Source organism: Lepisma saccharinum, chromosome 17, assembly GCF_977018435.1.
Source record: "Lepisma saccharinum chromosome 17, izLepSacc3.1, whole genome shotgun sequence".
NCBI classification, from domain to species: domain Eukaryota; kingdom Metazoa; phylum Arthropoda; class Insecta; order Zygentoma; family Lepismatidae; genus Lepisma; species Lepisma saccharinum.
The window spans coordinates 13191616-13205911 of record NC_139245.1 but is presented as its reverse complement, the minus strand read 5'-3'; the positions used below and the strand labels follow the sequence as shown (position 1 = coordinate 13205911).

The 14296-nt window shown below is 36.5% G+C and overlaps 1 protein-coding gene across 2 annotated transcripts in view; it reads right to left on the bottom strand.

Moving 5' to 3' along the window:
- Positions 1–14296, bottom strand: part of RanBPM (Ran-binding protein M) — a 105978-nt gene that overhangs the window by 35699 nt on the left and 55983 nt on the right. Inside the window, exons 3-7 of one of the 2 annotated variants that reach the window (XM_083138941.1) lie at positions 12837–12904; positions 10607–10797; positions 9170–9354; positions 7227–7339; positions 4678–5322 (exon numbers count right to left, since the gene is read on the bottom strand). In XM_083138941.1, the coding sequence (XP_082995067.1) occupies positions 4678–5322; positions 7227–7339; positions 9170–9354; positions 10607–10797; positions 12837–12904 (1202 nt within the window). The remainder of the gene's footprint in view (positions 1–4677; positions 5323–7226; positions 7340–9169; positions 9355–10606; positions 10798–12836; positions 12905–14296) is intronic. The other variant, XM_083138942.1, reaches the window with a different exon arrangement.

Sequence of the window (14296 nt, the reverse complement as noted above, 5' to 3'; positions counted from 1 at the left end):
CCTTCATTAACACAGCTTGTGGTATCTAGGATGGAGATGGCAGCCTCCACCCTAGATGCAACAACCTATGTTAATGGAGCCAGTGGTCCTTCATAATTAATCAGAGAAAAACAAAAAAAAAACAGCAATGCGGAAATACGAAACTTTCTTGCAAAATAATATTAAATCAGGTACTCACGTTTTCTGCAAAGCTGTTTTAAGTAATTTTCTATTAATTTCGGTAGCCACTGCCACCATCCTCGCTGGAATTTGTTGTGTCCTTGCTTGGCGTGTTTCTGCTGTTTCTTCCTAAATCACCGCTAAGTGTGCTGTTGTCGAATGTATGTCTGCGTATGTGTCGTTTGCTGTTCACCGGTGTAAATTGCTGCAGTAGAGGAAGCCAGGCATGGTGTGTGTGGCCACTTAAGTTCATGATTGTAGTGCATGATGGCGTGTGTTTCTTTGATATTGGTGTCTATGAGAGTGTGTGCTTTGTATTTGACATATACTTTTATGAGTTTTGGGGATGCCATAAGCAATGGCAGGTGAGGGGTGGGGGAGAAATTTCTCAGAAACTCATAAGCCAGGAATTCCCATGCGCCTCATAATAGCTGGCTTCAACCATCCTACCATACACCTTACCAACCGGCTCAAAAACAAAATATCTCAATTCAACCACAAACTCTCATATGTATTTCGCAACAGTGCCGATGCTAAAAACCTAGTAACATTCACAATGCAAGCAGATAGTGCCAAAATTGCAAGCATCGACATAGTGAACATGTATAACTCAATACTCATAAACCTAGCCCTAAAATCACTTGAAAGGTAGCTGACCATGAACAAAGTACCCGCCCTAGAGTCGTTTTCACGTTCAGAAGACACAATGGGCTCTTATGGGCAATGCTTTTCTTATGGGAAATACGAGCGCGCTGTTGTCAAATTTCTGGATTTACAAATTTACCTTAAGTAAAATCGGTACCTGCAGTTTTGCAGGAAATTTTGTAGAGAATACGATGGTGAACACAAAAAACTGGTAACTTGCTTACATAATTTTAGATAAATTAAAAACGCAAATTTTCCGTGAAAACACAATTTTTACATTTTTTTCATTCCTAACGTTGAAACATGCCGTAAAATTGAAGCATTCATTATTAAAAAAATTGACACTGTTTTTTAATTGTCATAGGTGATGGAGATTTTTTATATTCGTGCAGTAGAAAATGTCGTCGCTGGCCATTTTTTGTTCTGTAATTCCAAGTAAAAACTTCCAGCGACAAAGTTGTGGAGAAAATAATGAAATTATTTTTTATAACCACTCAAAGGTTCCCAGAAATATTACTTCAATGCATTTGGAGTTTCTTTTTAACCCGAACCGCGCGCGAAGTAAGGAGACGTTGTCTGGCCATCTTGAGCCGACTCACCGCAGATTCCGGCTATCACCACCAAGTTTTCGAGTTGTCATTTTATTTCCATTCAGTAAAAATATGAACTTCATGCAGTTTGTTACAATAGAATTGAAATTACTTAAATTTAATAATTGACAATTATTTCCAATGCTGCTGTTGTGAGCAACATTAGTGCTGTCGCAAATACACGTTGTTTTCGTTTACATTACTGTCGACATTAATACTGAAATGAAGATCACCTTTCAGTTTCCAACGTACACATAAATTCATAGACACCATATTAACCTTTGAAAGGCTTTCCAACACGTGACAAAATATGGGGCTTCAAGGTAGAAATATGACATGCCTTGCTTGAGTCATTCACGTCTTATCAGTTCACGTGGGCAATAACTCATTTGTTCGTTTGGGTTGCAACTTGAATTTAACCCATGTGCCAGGTTCCCCTTACTTGAGTGAGAGATCTACTTTGGTCTGTTTAGACTTTTTCCCTCTCCCGAAAAAGTGTTTTCAGTTGTGTGAGCTCTCAGTGATTTTTACTTTTTTAAGTGATTTCTGAAGTGTCATATTCGTGCATTACACTCGCGTGTGTAGTGAACGCAATGGATCATAGTAAAAAGGGTAACTTTAACGTTCACAGTATAATATTAATAATTACATATAATTATCATTATATATACAAAATATGTAACACCTTCATTGTGAAGGAAGGTCATCATTTCCCGGGGACATGAGCTAGCGCTGTATTGGCAACACTGTGCGGTTTCTCCATAAGCGCCGTTGTCTCTTCTGAACGTGAAAACGACTCTAGAAGTAGCCGAAACTGACAATTTACTAGAAGTGTGCTTAAGACACAATTATTTTCAATTTGAAAATAATTTCTATGAACAATCTGAAGGCCTTGCCATGGGAAACCCACTATCAGCTCCCATAGCAAACATAGTTATGCATTTGGCTGAAAAAAGCATACTCCAAACTCCGGAACTCAATTTCATCAGATATGGACAGTACGCTGATGACACCATAGTCATATACAAAAAACCTGAAGAGATCAACCTGTTGTTGGAAAAACTATCACCATCAGCCGCGGGAGCAACAAATTCACAACCACACTTTTCAGAAAACCAGATGCGGGTAACCAATATATCCATGCACTATCCAACCATCCACCCAAGCAAAAGCAAGCAAACGTATGGCTAAACTTCTTCTGAAGAGCCTTCTACTGTTCCAGAGAGGAATACCTGTGGGACGAGATAGCAACCATCACAGCACTGGCACTAAAACATAGATATTCTGAATGTCAACTATCCCCATGATGCAGCAAAGCTGAAATGCAAGTCAGACAACCTGCTTCATCAACAAAACCAGATCCAGTAGCAAAATTAAGTGGTTTACCTTCCCCTACCATCCTACCACATCCAACCCCCCTTACCAAAGCCCTCCGCCCCTACAACATCCAAATAGCCCACAAACAAACCTCCAAAAGGCAAGACTCATTACATTAGCAGATCCATCAGGCCCATCACTGAGAGAATTCAGCAACACCTATCAAATGTAAAAATGGCCCAACCCACTACCGGACTTGATAAGCATATCAAATTTCACAACCATAAAATTAAAAAGTATATGTCAAATACAAAGCACACACTCTCATAGACACCAAAATCAAAGAAACACACGCCATCATGCACTACAACCATGAACTTAACATAGATTGTGGTTAGGCACACCACGCCTTGCTTCCTTTACTGCAGCAATTAACACCGGTGAACAGCAGACAACACATACGCAGACATACAGGCGACAGCAGCATGCCGCAGAAACATGCCAAGCAACGACACAGCGAATTCCAATGAGGATGGTGGCAGTGGCTACCGAAATTAATAGGAAATAACTAAACACAGCTTCGGGGAAAATGTGACTACCTGATTTATCTATTACCACGTCTCTCATTCCCATACTATGAAAAATAATATTAGCTGAAGCATCAAGTGTGTCTAAAAAACACAGTACTATAAGGTACATTATAAAACCATTTATCATGGACAATTGTCAATAAATTTAATTCAGGGAGCCCAATGATGTCGAAGATGAGTAGTTTGTATGTTAAAAGCTGAATTTTGGATGAAAGCAGCAAAAGCTCTGAATACAGCTCTAAAAGTGTTTTCTCATCTTGCATAAACAGTCACAATTTACGAGGGTCATTCGGAAAGTAACCGCCATTGTGGCATGATGGTAGTAGTAGTGGGCAGAGCGCAACCATTGTTATGTCACGCAATCTGTGATTCAGTAAGCTTCCAGCTGTGCTAGTGAGAGCATTATAGTGTCGCACGTGTGCTGGTTATATCATCACAAAATGTGTGCCACCATCGAAAATCCCGCCAAATGCGAGATACGCGGAGTGATAAGATTTCTTTGGGTAAAAATTCATGGAACGTGGTACGGCAATCATTTCTGAAGTTTACTGTAACACTTTGCAGAAACTGAGAAGAGCCATCCAGATGAAATGTCATGGTCTGCTGACATCTGGGGTTGTGTTCCTGCATGACAACGCTTGCCCTCACACTGCTCGGCGAACACAAGACCTTTTGCGCCAATTCAAATGAGACATTTCTGATCATCCCTCGTACATCCCGGACTTGGCTTCTTCTGATTTTCATCTGTTCACTCACATGAAGAACTGGCTTGGGGCACAGAACTTTGCTGACGATGAGGATCTTCAAAATGCTGTGACAGGTTGGTTGAATTTCAAGGTGGCCGAGTTTTATGCAAAAGGTATTGGTAAGTTAGTGAAACGCTATGACAAGTGCTTGAATTTACATGGCGACTATGTTGAAAAATAGAGGACGGCTGTACCTTTCAGATGTAAAGTAAAAATTTGTTGTATCTATGCAGGTTTTTTTATTTATACCCAAATGGCGGTTACTTTCCGAATGAGTATCGTATATCACACCCTGTATAAATCTAAGTGTCACATCTCCATTTATGGAAGTGTGGATTAGATAACTCACTCCATCGCCAAGACCATGCAGTATATAAAAGAGAGCCAACAAAACCAGAAAATAAAACCAACTCATTGTTGAAATTACGAGATAACATGTGCACTTCAATGATCAGTATTTTGAAGGCAGCTCGTAAATTAGGAAACAAACAACTGTAACTACATATTAGATAAGAGAAACAGAACTTACCTTGGAGTAAAGATATCCATCCATTTCAGCACAACACACTTCACTTCATCTCCAATATAATTTCACACACACACACATGCACTTTCTTAAACACCACTTACCCATTTCCTCTTCCTCATCATCATCTAAGTCCTCGTCCGGTTGATGGCTCGTACCATTCTGGTACCCATTTGCTTGACTAACACTCTTGTCGTTACAGTTTCTGTCTTCAGATTCCATCTCCACGTCACTTTCCTGTGAGGAGCCCGTCGAGATAGGTTTGATCACAGAATCTGTACTTTTGACGGGCATGCTATCGTTCATTGCACTAGTACCGTTCATCGCTACGTTATTTAAGTTCAATTCCTCCACACTGGGGCCGTTTGTATCTTTACGATTGTTGCTGCCTTGATGGTGGTAACTTTTGGTAGACTGTATAACTGAAGTCTGTATAGCGCTCGTTAGTTGTCCCGAATTTGTTGTTGCTGCTGATGAAGCCGTCACGTTTGGACTGCTACTACGTGACCTGGCTTGCTTCGAAAGTCCGTTTTGGCTTGGGCTTGATGGTGGTGTTGAGATTGTATAGAGACCTCGTGGGCAACGTGGTGGGCACACTTCTGAATCAGTACCGTTTACCATTTCTACGAACTGCCTACATTTGAGCAGGAAGAGTAAATTTTGATTACGTTCCAAGAGTCCTGGATATAACCGTCCTGTCATCTCAATGGCTTCTCCCATACGGCCTGCTAGCACCAACTTCAAAATTTCTGAAAAGAAAATTACAGTGGCAATAGTATATTTGTAGATGCATATTAGCAGGCTAACAAACATTAACAGCTACATACAATTAGGACAGATTAAACATGACACCAGTGTACTGAAGGAAAGGCCTGGTTGGTGTGCAGACCCCCTCTCCCAAAAAAACATTAATGAAAAGAAATTCACAAAAAAAAAGTGTAGGGAATTGGTAGAAGTGTATGTATCTTAGGAAAAGTTCAAACAGTATACAATTAACAACTATATCAGGCACCTTTATTCTAAAACCCAAATCAGTGCAATTAGAGGGTGGCTACTCCAAGACTGTGATAAAATTCAAGTATAATTCCCAGTTTTCAAGGCGAACTTTCAAAAAATTCAAGGCAAAAAATTTAAGGATACAAGCAAGAGTTTGCTCTATTTCAACCTTACTCATTAACCCTCCACCCAAAAAAGAAAATAAAAAATAATAATAAAAAAAAATTGTATATTAACAATACAAAGAGTTCTTGTGGTTCCAATGGGCCCAAAGGTTATAATTTAATTTAACTGAAAGATAAACTTTGTTGTTCGTTGTTAAGTAACCAGAGTTCCAATCCTGAGGTCAGTGATTTCAGGTGTGGATATGGGAATATTCAGAAAATGTCCCTGCAGAAGAAGTTCTGTGACTCACCCAGCCTCTCATATGTACAGTCACTGGCAATAAAAATGGGACACCTAGATCATGAAATACTCGTTTGCCTGCAAGGCATTGTGTGTGTTGCCTAAATCTACGGGGCTGGTAGAAGTTACCATTTAAAATCTTCTATATATATATAAAAATGGATGTATGTGTGTGTGTGTGGAAGTGTATATTTGTTTGTTCCGGCATAACTCTCGAACACCTGAACCGATTTCAACCAAACATGGTACGCCTATCACTTGCAATCTGGAAATAAATACTGTGGGGGTAAGACAACCATGCACCCTGGGGTGGGAAGGGGTGACGTAAAAATAATCAAGAACCACCGATATTAAATTCCGCACAAACAGACATTCGTGACTATGCAATCTGCACAACGAAAGTGTTTCTTGGGTTGTCTAACATTCAGGCTGTGTTGCAAATGGAATCAATAGTTTTCGTGACACTCCCAATGCGGTTCAACTCCAAGTTGGGGGGAAAGGGGGGGGGGGTGAAAAATAAAATGCCACAAATAACCTAGATTAGTGTCGAATCCATAGTTTTCGGAGTCGCTAAGCTAATTGGTGACATTCGCGATCACATTTAAAATTAGTTACATTTTACACTATAGTTAGAATTCATTATTTTCCTGTCTAATACAAGATTGGGATAAATAAATACCCAGGCAACGCCAGGTAATCACCTAGTAATCTATTAAAATCCACTTATCGCCGTAGAGTTGGGCAATACACATAACGTCTTGCAGGGAAGCGAGTATTTCAGGATGTAGGTGTCCAATTTTTATTGCTTGTGACTGTACAGAGGAAAACTTTACCTTTACAATATTCCTTGTGTTACAGAAAACAATACGGGGAAAAAAAATAAAACACACAATATATGGCATTGTATTTCTAAAATGTTTTGTTGTTCATTAAACACAATTACTAGCAAATTATTTCAAAATTTTCTAGTTCGAGTCCTGATAGAATTTTTTCTCTGAAAATTTCTTTACAGTTGAAGATTGTGTTGTACATACAAAACAATATAACATATTTTTTTAGCATGAAATGTTTCTCAAACGTAAACTTGGTTTTCAAGATAGCTCATCAACTTTTATAAAATGGGACAAACAGTGGCTTTCTAATAATATGGACGGGATGACCGGAACACTCCTCTGAAACGGGACTGTAACGGACTGTCCCGGTCAAAGTGTGAAGTATGGTCACCCTACATATAGTACAAAACACTACTTACTTTGTCTGTTTTTGATTGATGTAAGATCTTCATCAAATACTTGTCCTGTACTGTGTGCAAAGGCCTCTGCTGTAGCACAATATCCATGGTGAACAAGGTATGTAGACACCATTCTAAAGAAAAGGAAAAACAAAGACTTACTTTACAATATTGCAATGGAAATGAAGTGAAGAAAACATATTAACAGGTACGTGCAGAAGGTGTGTGGAACAAAAGTAAAATGCAAAACATTATTTTTTCACAATATTTTACGTGTATCAATAGATATCATGAGATTAAATAATATCTTGGAAACAGTGGTGGCGATTAGAGGGGGCAGTTGCCCCTCCCCCCACTTTTCCCCACGCACTATGCTAAGTTTTATCTACAAAGGGAAATATATTGTCTCCCCCCCAGTTTTGGCACATTGCCCTCCCGGTTTTGGAACCCAATTACCACCACTGCTTAGAAATAATGTGAAAGGAAAAAAAATAATGTCCCAGACATAAATTACTTTTTAGAAAGGTAAGACCAATATGAAATTTTAACCAATGCTGGTAAATTACAGCATTGATATCAATTCTCAACCAATGTGGTATTAAATGAGAAACATTACATAAAGAACTTGAGTGGTTAATTTGTACAAGTTATTGATGCATTAATGTATATGGAGGTAACTGCTATTAGTGTCGTTAAACCCAAAAAAATAATTATTCTAGTGCATTTTACCTACAGTTTCTGTACCAATACTTTTGCAGTTATTAACAGATTCCAACGTATACAAAGAGAAATAAAATACCATTTTCAGCTAGGTAAAACAAAAAAGGCTGCAAATACTATTTTAGTATCATCTTGTATTATTTGTACTTTACATTCTTTAGTCTAATTGCAATGATAAGGATGAATGATGAAATTGATAAAGGGACATGAAAAAAAAAATCCACGCTCATATCAGGACTTGAACCTGGAACCTTACTAATGGCATACATAACTTATAAAACAAATTAACTACTTATCAATATTAAGAAAAATATGGACAAAATGCTATCAGAAAGCTACACATACTGAGTATGAATGAGGCACAATACAGGCCAACATAGAAGCCATCTGAAAGAGACTGTAGCTCCACACACTTGTTGAACCAATACAGATGTACCAGTATTTGTGATACCAGTGGTACTGGTATTGAAGTATTGGATGAAATCCTATCACTGATACTGGCTTATACTTTTCCAGACGTCTCACAGTCTGCAAAAATGCTGTGCAATACTTTCAGGGAGTCAAAATATCCTGGGAATTATGCAAAATGCATAACTTTAATGCTGGTGTGGTCTAGTTTCAATGGAAAATTTGCATATTAAAATTTATAAATATTCTGAAATTCTCTGAATTGTATTCTAGCATTGGTATCGGTGGTAACTGGTAATAGTAGCAACAGTGGTATCGGTATCAGTTCACAGAGGTACTGGCTCAGCCCCGATATTTTGCATGTGTATTAATGACAGTTTATATGGATGACTGTCGCAAAACTGTTCTATCACTGGTAACTTCCCACTAAATACGAAAATGGTTTACAATTTCATTTCTCAGAAGAGCATTTCATCCTGTTTTGTCCTAATAATATACATACCTCTTTATATACATTGCTACATTTGTGTATAAAGAGACATCTCCTTCCTTCTACTCCATCTTATAATGAAGTTGAAGTATTGCATACAAAAGAAATGTGTGTCAGAACCACAAATAAAACAAGGTCTTTCTTACTGTAAATCATATTGTCAGAAGCCCCAGTACTGTTTTAACAAACTTAATATTTTGTTTACTCGTTGAATCTAACAACATTTATCATTATCTTCTCCTTTCAAACACACAAGTTTCTTCGATATGTCAAACTGAAACTCAAAATCTATAATATTCTACTCATTCTTAGAAAAACTAGAAAATATGTAAATTTTATCTCCTACTTGTGAAGAATAGCCTGCCATTCTCCTTGACCCTCAGGAACTGGAAAGTTGTGAATCATAAGTCGAGTTCGGGCTCTGAGTTCACGCATCATATCCTCGATATCAAAAACAAACGGAGCCTGTCCAAAGTTTGCATCTACTACTTCTCCTGGTGTCTGAAGACCAACAGTGGGATACAAGTTTGGCTGGAAAAATGTAAATCAAATATGACTAATACAAATTTAAAAATTTGCTTTTAACATTAATAAAAGTTAATGCCATATGTAAAAATCACCATCATAACTCCTCAAGAACCTAAGATAAACAAAAATATTTTCTGCAGGGGAGGGTAAAACTGCACACCAAACAAATATTAGAATGCAAGATCTGAAATGACTTGATACAATTACAAACAGGTTAGCCTTATCATAAAATTATTGAATCAAGTTGAAATCTCTAAACTTTACTGAAAAAAAAAAAGCCTACATGGAATATTAAACCTATTAAACCTTCAATTCAGTTGTTAGTCAAGAGAGCAAAAACAATGGAATTTTACATATGTTTTAATGATTCCATAATAATGATATCTTTCTCCTGATTGCACAAACCACACTAAGTTTTTGTTCCTAGTACAGAGCCCTGCTAATTTTGTTGAGAATACAATCATGGAATGTTATTTTCCTATTTGTGTGTCTTTTCTAGGATATTAATGTTGAAATCTGAGATTATTTGTATGCGAGAATATGTGACACATCCAGAAAGTAGGGCCCATTTCATAGTAATAAAACAAGTGTGTAAGAAGTTTGTTGAACAAAACCTTTTATTCTGAAAGTAAACATCTTGAGCTATTTTTCTACGTAGGTACCCATGGCATTAACACACTTACTGTACTGGGACACAAGTTTTTGTATACACCCTTATCATACACTTCACACATACATCTGCCAGCAGTCCGCAGTTACATTTGCTGGAGCTTTTCATTGTAATCAAAGTGCTCTTGTCCTTGGTGCCCACCATCTGGTAGTTGAGATCACTGGTAACGATGTCATGCATTATGGATCCACACACATGTGCATGGATCGTGCTGCATGATATCACCCACATTATGCACAAATTCATCTATAATGACAGCTGAATGGCCAGGACATTCTTCACCATGGATGTTGGCCTGTAGTCGCTCGAACTTCGTACACCATTGTCTTACTGTTGATGGGCTGGCAGCAGAAGAATATGATGGCGGTATACAAAAACTTGTCTCCCAGCATGATAAGTGCCTCAATGCCATGGGTGTCAGAAAAATTGCTGAAGCCTTTCAGACTAAACAAACTTCTTTTTTTTATTACCAAATGGGCACTACTTGCTGGATGTGCCTATTATATTGCAAAGTCATGTTTTTATTCACTCTATAACTTCATGTAAGATTGTGACACTATAATGTATAAAAAATATTATACTTACAGGTAAATCTGTGAAGGCTATTCCCAAATTGTGTCCGTTTTTGGTGTAAAAACATGTGTTATCTATAAGATTCACACCACAACCAATGACATCACCTGTTGTGAAAGTGGGACCATATGGCTGTCCTGTACCCGATGAACAAAATGAGTGACCATCATCACCATGGTAACCATAAGAGTGCTTATCCCAACCTGTGGATATATTGAATAATATTAATATACTTTCTTTCCTTTGCTTTCAACATGAAACACTAAAATAACTACGTATCTCTTGTCACTGTAATTTAAAAATAGAGTTACGTTACTACCAGAAGGAAAGAATAATGCCATGTATTGTTTTATATTGCAAATTTTATATGTAAAAGAATGTATAAAGTGTGTGTGTGTGCACAATTCTATTTTTGTTTAAATCATCAATGGAAGTTATATATATTTTTGCATTGTACAGAAGAAAGTTAAGAGTTTAACTTTGTTTTAATTGCTCAATGTGTGGGGGAGGAGGGGATCAAGGTAGCCAAAGCATCAAATCCAGGATGGAGAATGTGTGGAGCTCCATTCTCACATCTCTATGTACCTTCATGACATGGCTCGATGCACAAGGGATGGGACTACTTTTTTGCTTTTGTTATTCAATATGCAGTGATGATTTAAAACTGTGATTCTTAACCCATTGAACAGTATGGATGTTCATTTGCAATTGACCCCCCCGTAGTGAGTTTTTGCATGAAATAAAAAATTGGATTACAATCATTTTATCATAACAAAAATGGTACTAACGGGTTATATTCTTTGACTCACCCATTAATTAAGATGTGTACAATTATTTAATGAAATCTTGAAACAATGAGTATTACACAATAAAATAAAAATGGAATTACAAGCATTTTATTTTTCACTATTATTGTTGTCATTATTAATTATAATTAAAATGGTGCTGTTATATTTTTTGGTTCCCCAATTAATTTTAAGGGGTGTACAATTATTTAATAAAATTTTGTAACTAGGTGTATTACACAATAATATAAAATGCAGTAATATAGATTAGACTTCAGCACTATTGTTCATTATTTATGTCTTAGACAATGTGTTTTCAGAAAGTCCTCAGGTGTGGTACTCCTCAAGGCACAAGGAGCTTTGTCACATGCAGAACAAGCTGAGAACACTTAGAAGTAAAGTTGAAGGTAAACAAACATCCTATTACGTGTGCAAATTTCAAATTTTACATGAACATCAGTACTACAGCAGGCCAGGACATCAGACAATGTAAATGAACGCCCATGCTACTCAATGGATTGATCAATTAAACTTAGGAGTAACTTCTTATGATTTTTGATGGACTAATGAATTGAATTTTTGCTCATATAGATGACAGACTGCATTACAAACCACAAAAATGGCTACCATAATTATTCCTTTTTACAAATATAATTGAAGGGTTCGTGTGTAGAACATGGTAAGTGGCATTGTGGTCATATCTGATTCCATTAAGAAAAAAGGTTATTAGAAGCTATACTGTAAATAAATTGTTTTTGTGTTTCGTGTTGTGTTTACAAATTTCACAAGGCTTCACTGAGTCCAATGCACATTGTACGAAATGGAAATTTCACTCGAAAATTGGTTGGCACATTTTATTTTGTAACTCAAAAATTACCAAAATGTCACCATGTTTTACACCCGAGCCCTTCAATTAAGGTTTATAGACTCTGGAGGAAGGGAAACGGTAAGGTCATGCTTCAAATGCAAGACACAATTTTAGGTTGTAAGGTTGTTCCCCCAGAGATGTTTGTGGAGCACATATTTTTAAAAAAATCCTGATTTAGAAGGTTTGTCTTGCCATCTAAATTCCTCCATACATCCAACAACATATATTTTTCTCAAAAAAGTATCCAAATCACTCAATATTAACTAGCTTCTCTACTGCGGGATTCTATTATGGCTGCCTTGTATTTGTTTTCTAACTCTTTTCAGTAATCATGATGCAGAGACACAAGATCGTCGAGTCTGCCCCCAAATTGGCACACTGACCTTTTGTCTACATTGCAAGGAGAAATGTTAGCAATGTGAATGAACTCTGTACGTACATTAAAACACGCATAAAGCCTAGGGTGAACCAATGTCTACTGTTGTAGAGCATTATATATATACATGTATAAAAAATAATCTATAATTAATGATCATTTGAAGATCATCAATGTATGTCAAAATTCTAATTTCATCAACTTTTAAATTACCTGGTAGGCGATTCATGTTCACTCCTTGGGCAGAAAGTCCAATGCCCATGTACCTGAAAGTCGTTAAACTATAATTAATAAGAGAAATTATCAATTGTACATTCAAATGATACATATTGAGTAATGAGGTTGTAAGTGTCCACCACGTAACATGCAATGAAGAACTTCTACGTGTTTCACTTTTGCAATGCCTAATAGCTAGTATCTTAGAGACAATAAGTAATAGACGGAGTACTTAATTACAATTCACAATAATGCCACATGTACAAATAATAAATTGGATGAACCGTCAAAAGAACGATGCAGTGATTAATAAGCTTCATTGCAGTTAATTTTATAGATTATATGCATACTTTAGGATTCAGATGCAAGCTCCTGGTTCCTTGTAAGCAATATGAAGTAATTTATTTAATTTTTCATTTGTCAAAAACTGCCTAGTGCAATTTGTATTTCACCATCACTGTAGAGAATTTTACAAAAAAATTGGAAGGAAATAAACAAATTTATTGAAGAAATGCAAACTGAAATATGAGAAATTAATATATACTTCTTACACAAACCTGTATAGTTGCATATAATAATTATGCGTATCTCTTTGTTGCCTATTGATGACTCACTGTCACCATTCACATATGGCTGTTCATTGACATGCAATAACTTTCATGACAGTCCAAGTACAACAAAGTACTTTTTCTCAGGAGCCAGCCCCCACTTTTTTGCAAATGCAGGCTAACAAAGGCATGAATCTAACAATGATAAGCTATGAAATGTGATCTTAAAACATTCAATTTATTAATTAATGCAAGACTGGATTGAAAGCAATTAATTCTTGCACTGGAGTGGCCTTCCTAAAGAATAATCAACAGATAACAGCATGAATAAATATGCAATACATTCTTATGACCGCCTCTGCCATATTGCTGCATATTTCAAAATTTGGATAGCAACAGTGCAAAAATTTATTATCGCATGTTTATCATTCTGATTTAATAATATACATGATAATGAAAACACACACACATTAAAAACACATACTGTACTCGTTACTTTTAAAATAAAGTAAGGAATTTTCTGTAATTAAACATTAAATATTCATTAAAAAAAATTAAAACAATTTAAAAATCCTGCCACCAGGTGAAAATTTTCAAGTGCTTTCTACCCCCGTATATGACCATTTTTGCCCATACTCCATGAATACAAAGTATTATTTTGCTAAAGGCACACGGAATTGTTACATATTTGTGTCAAGTATTAAAAAAACTAATATTGTTTGGGCTAGACTGTTGAATCATTTCTTAGAAGAGCAATGTCACTCAAACAGGAGTTAGAGAAACCTACACTGGAGATAAAGGTCCGTTGATTAAATTAAGATGCTTACAAAATTGTTACATGGAGGAAAAATTAAGAGAATGCAGGAGCAATATTAGCAGAAGCATCAGTATTTTACTTAAGGCATAATA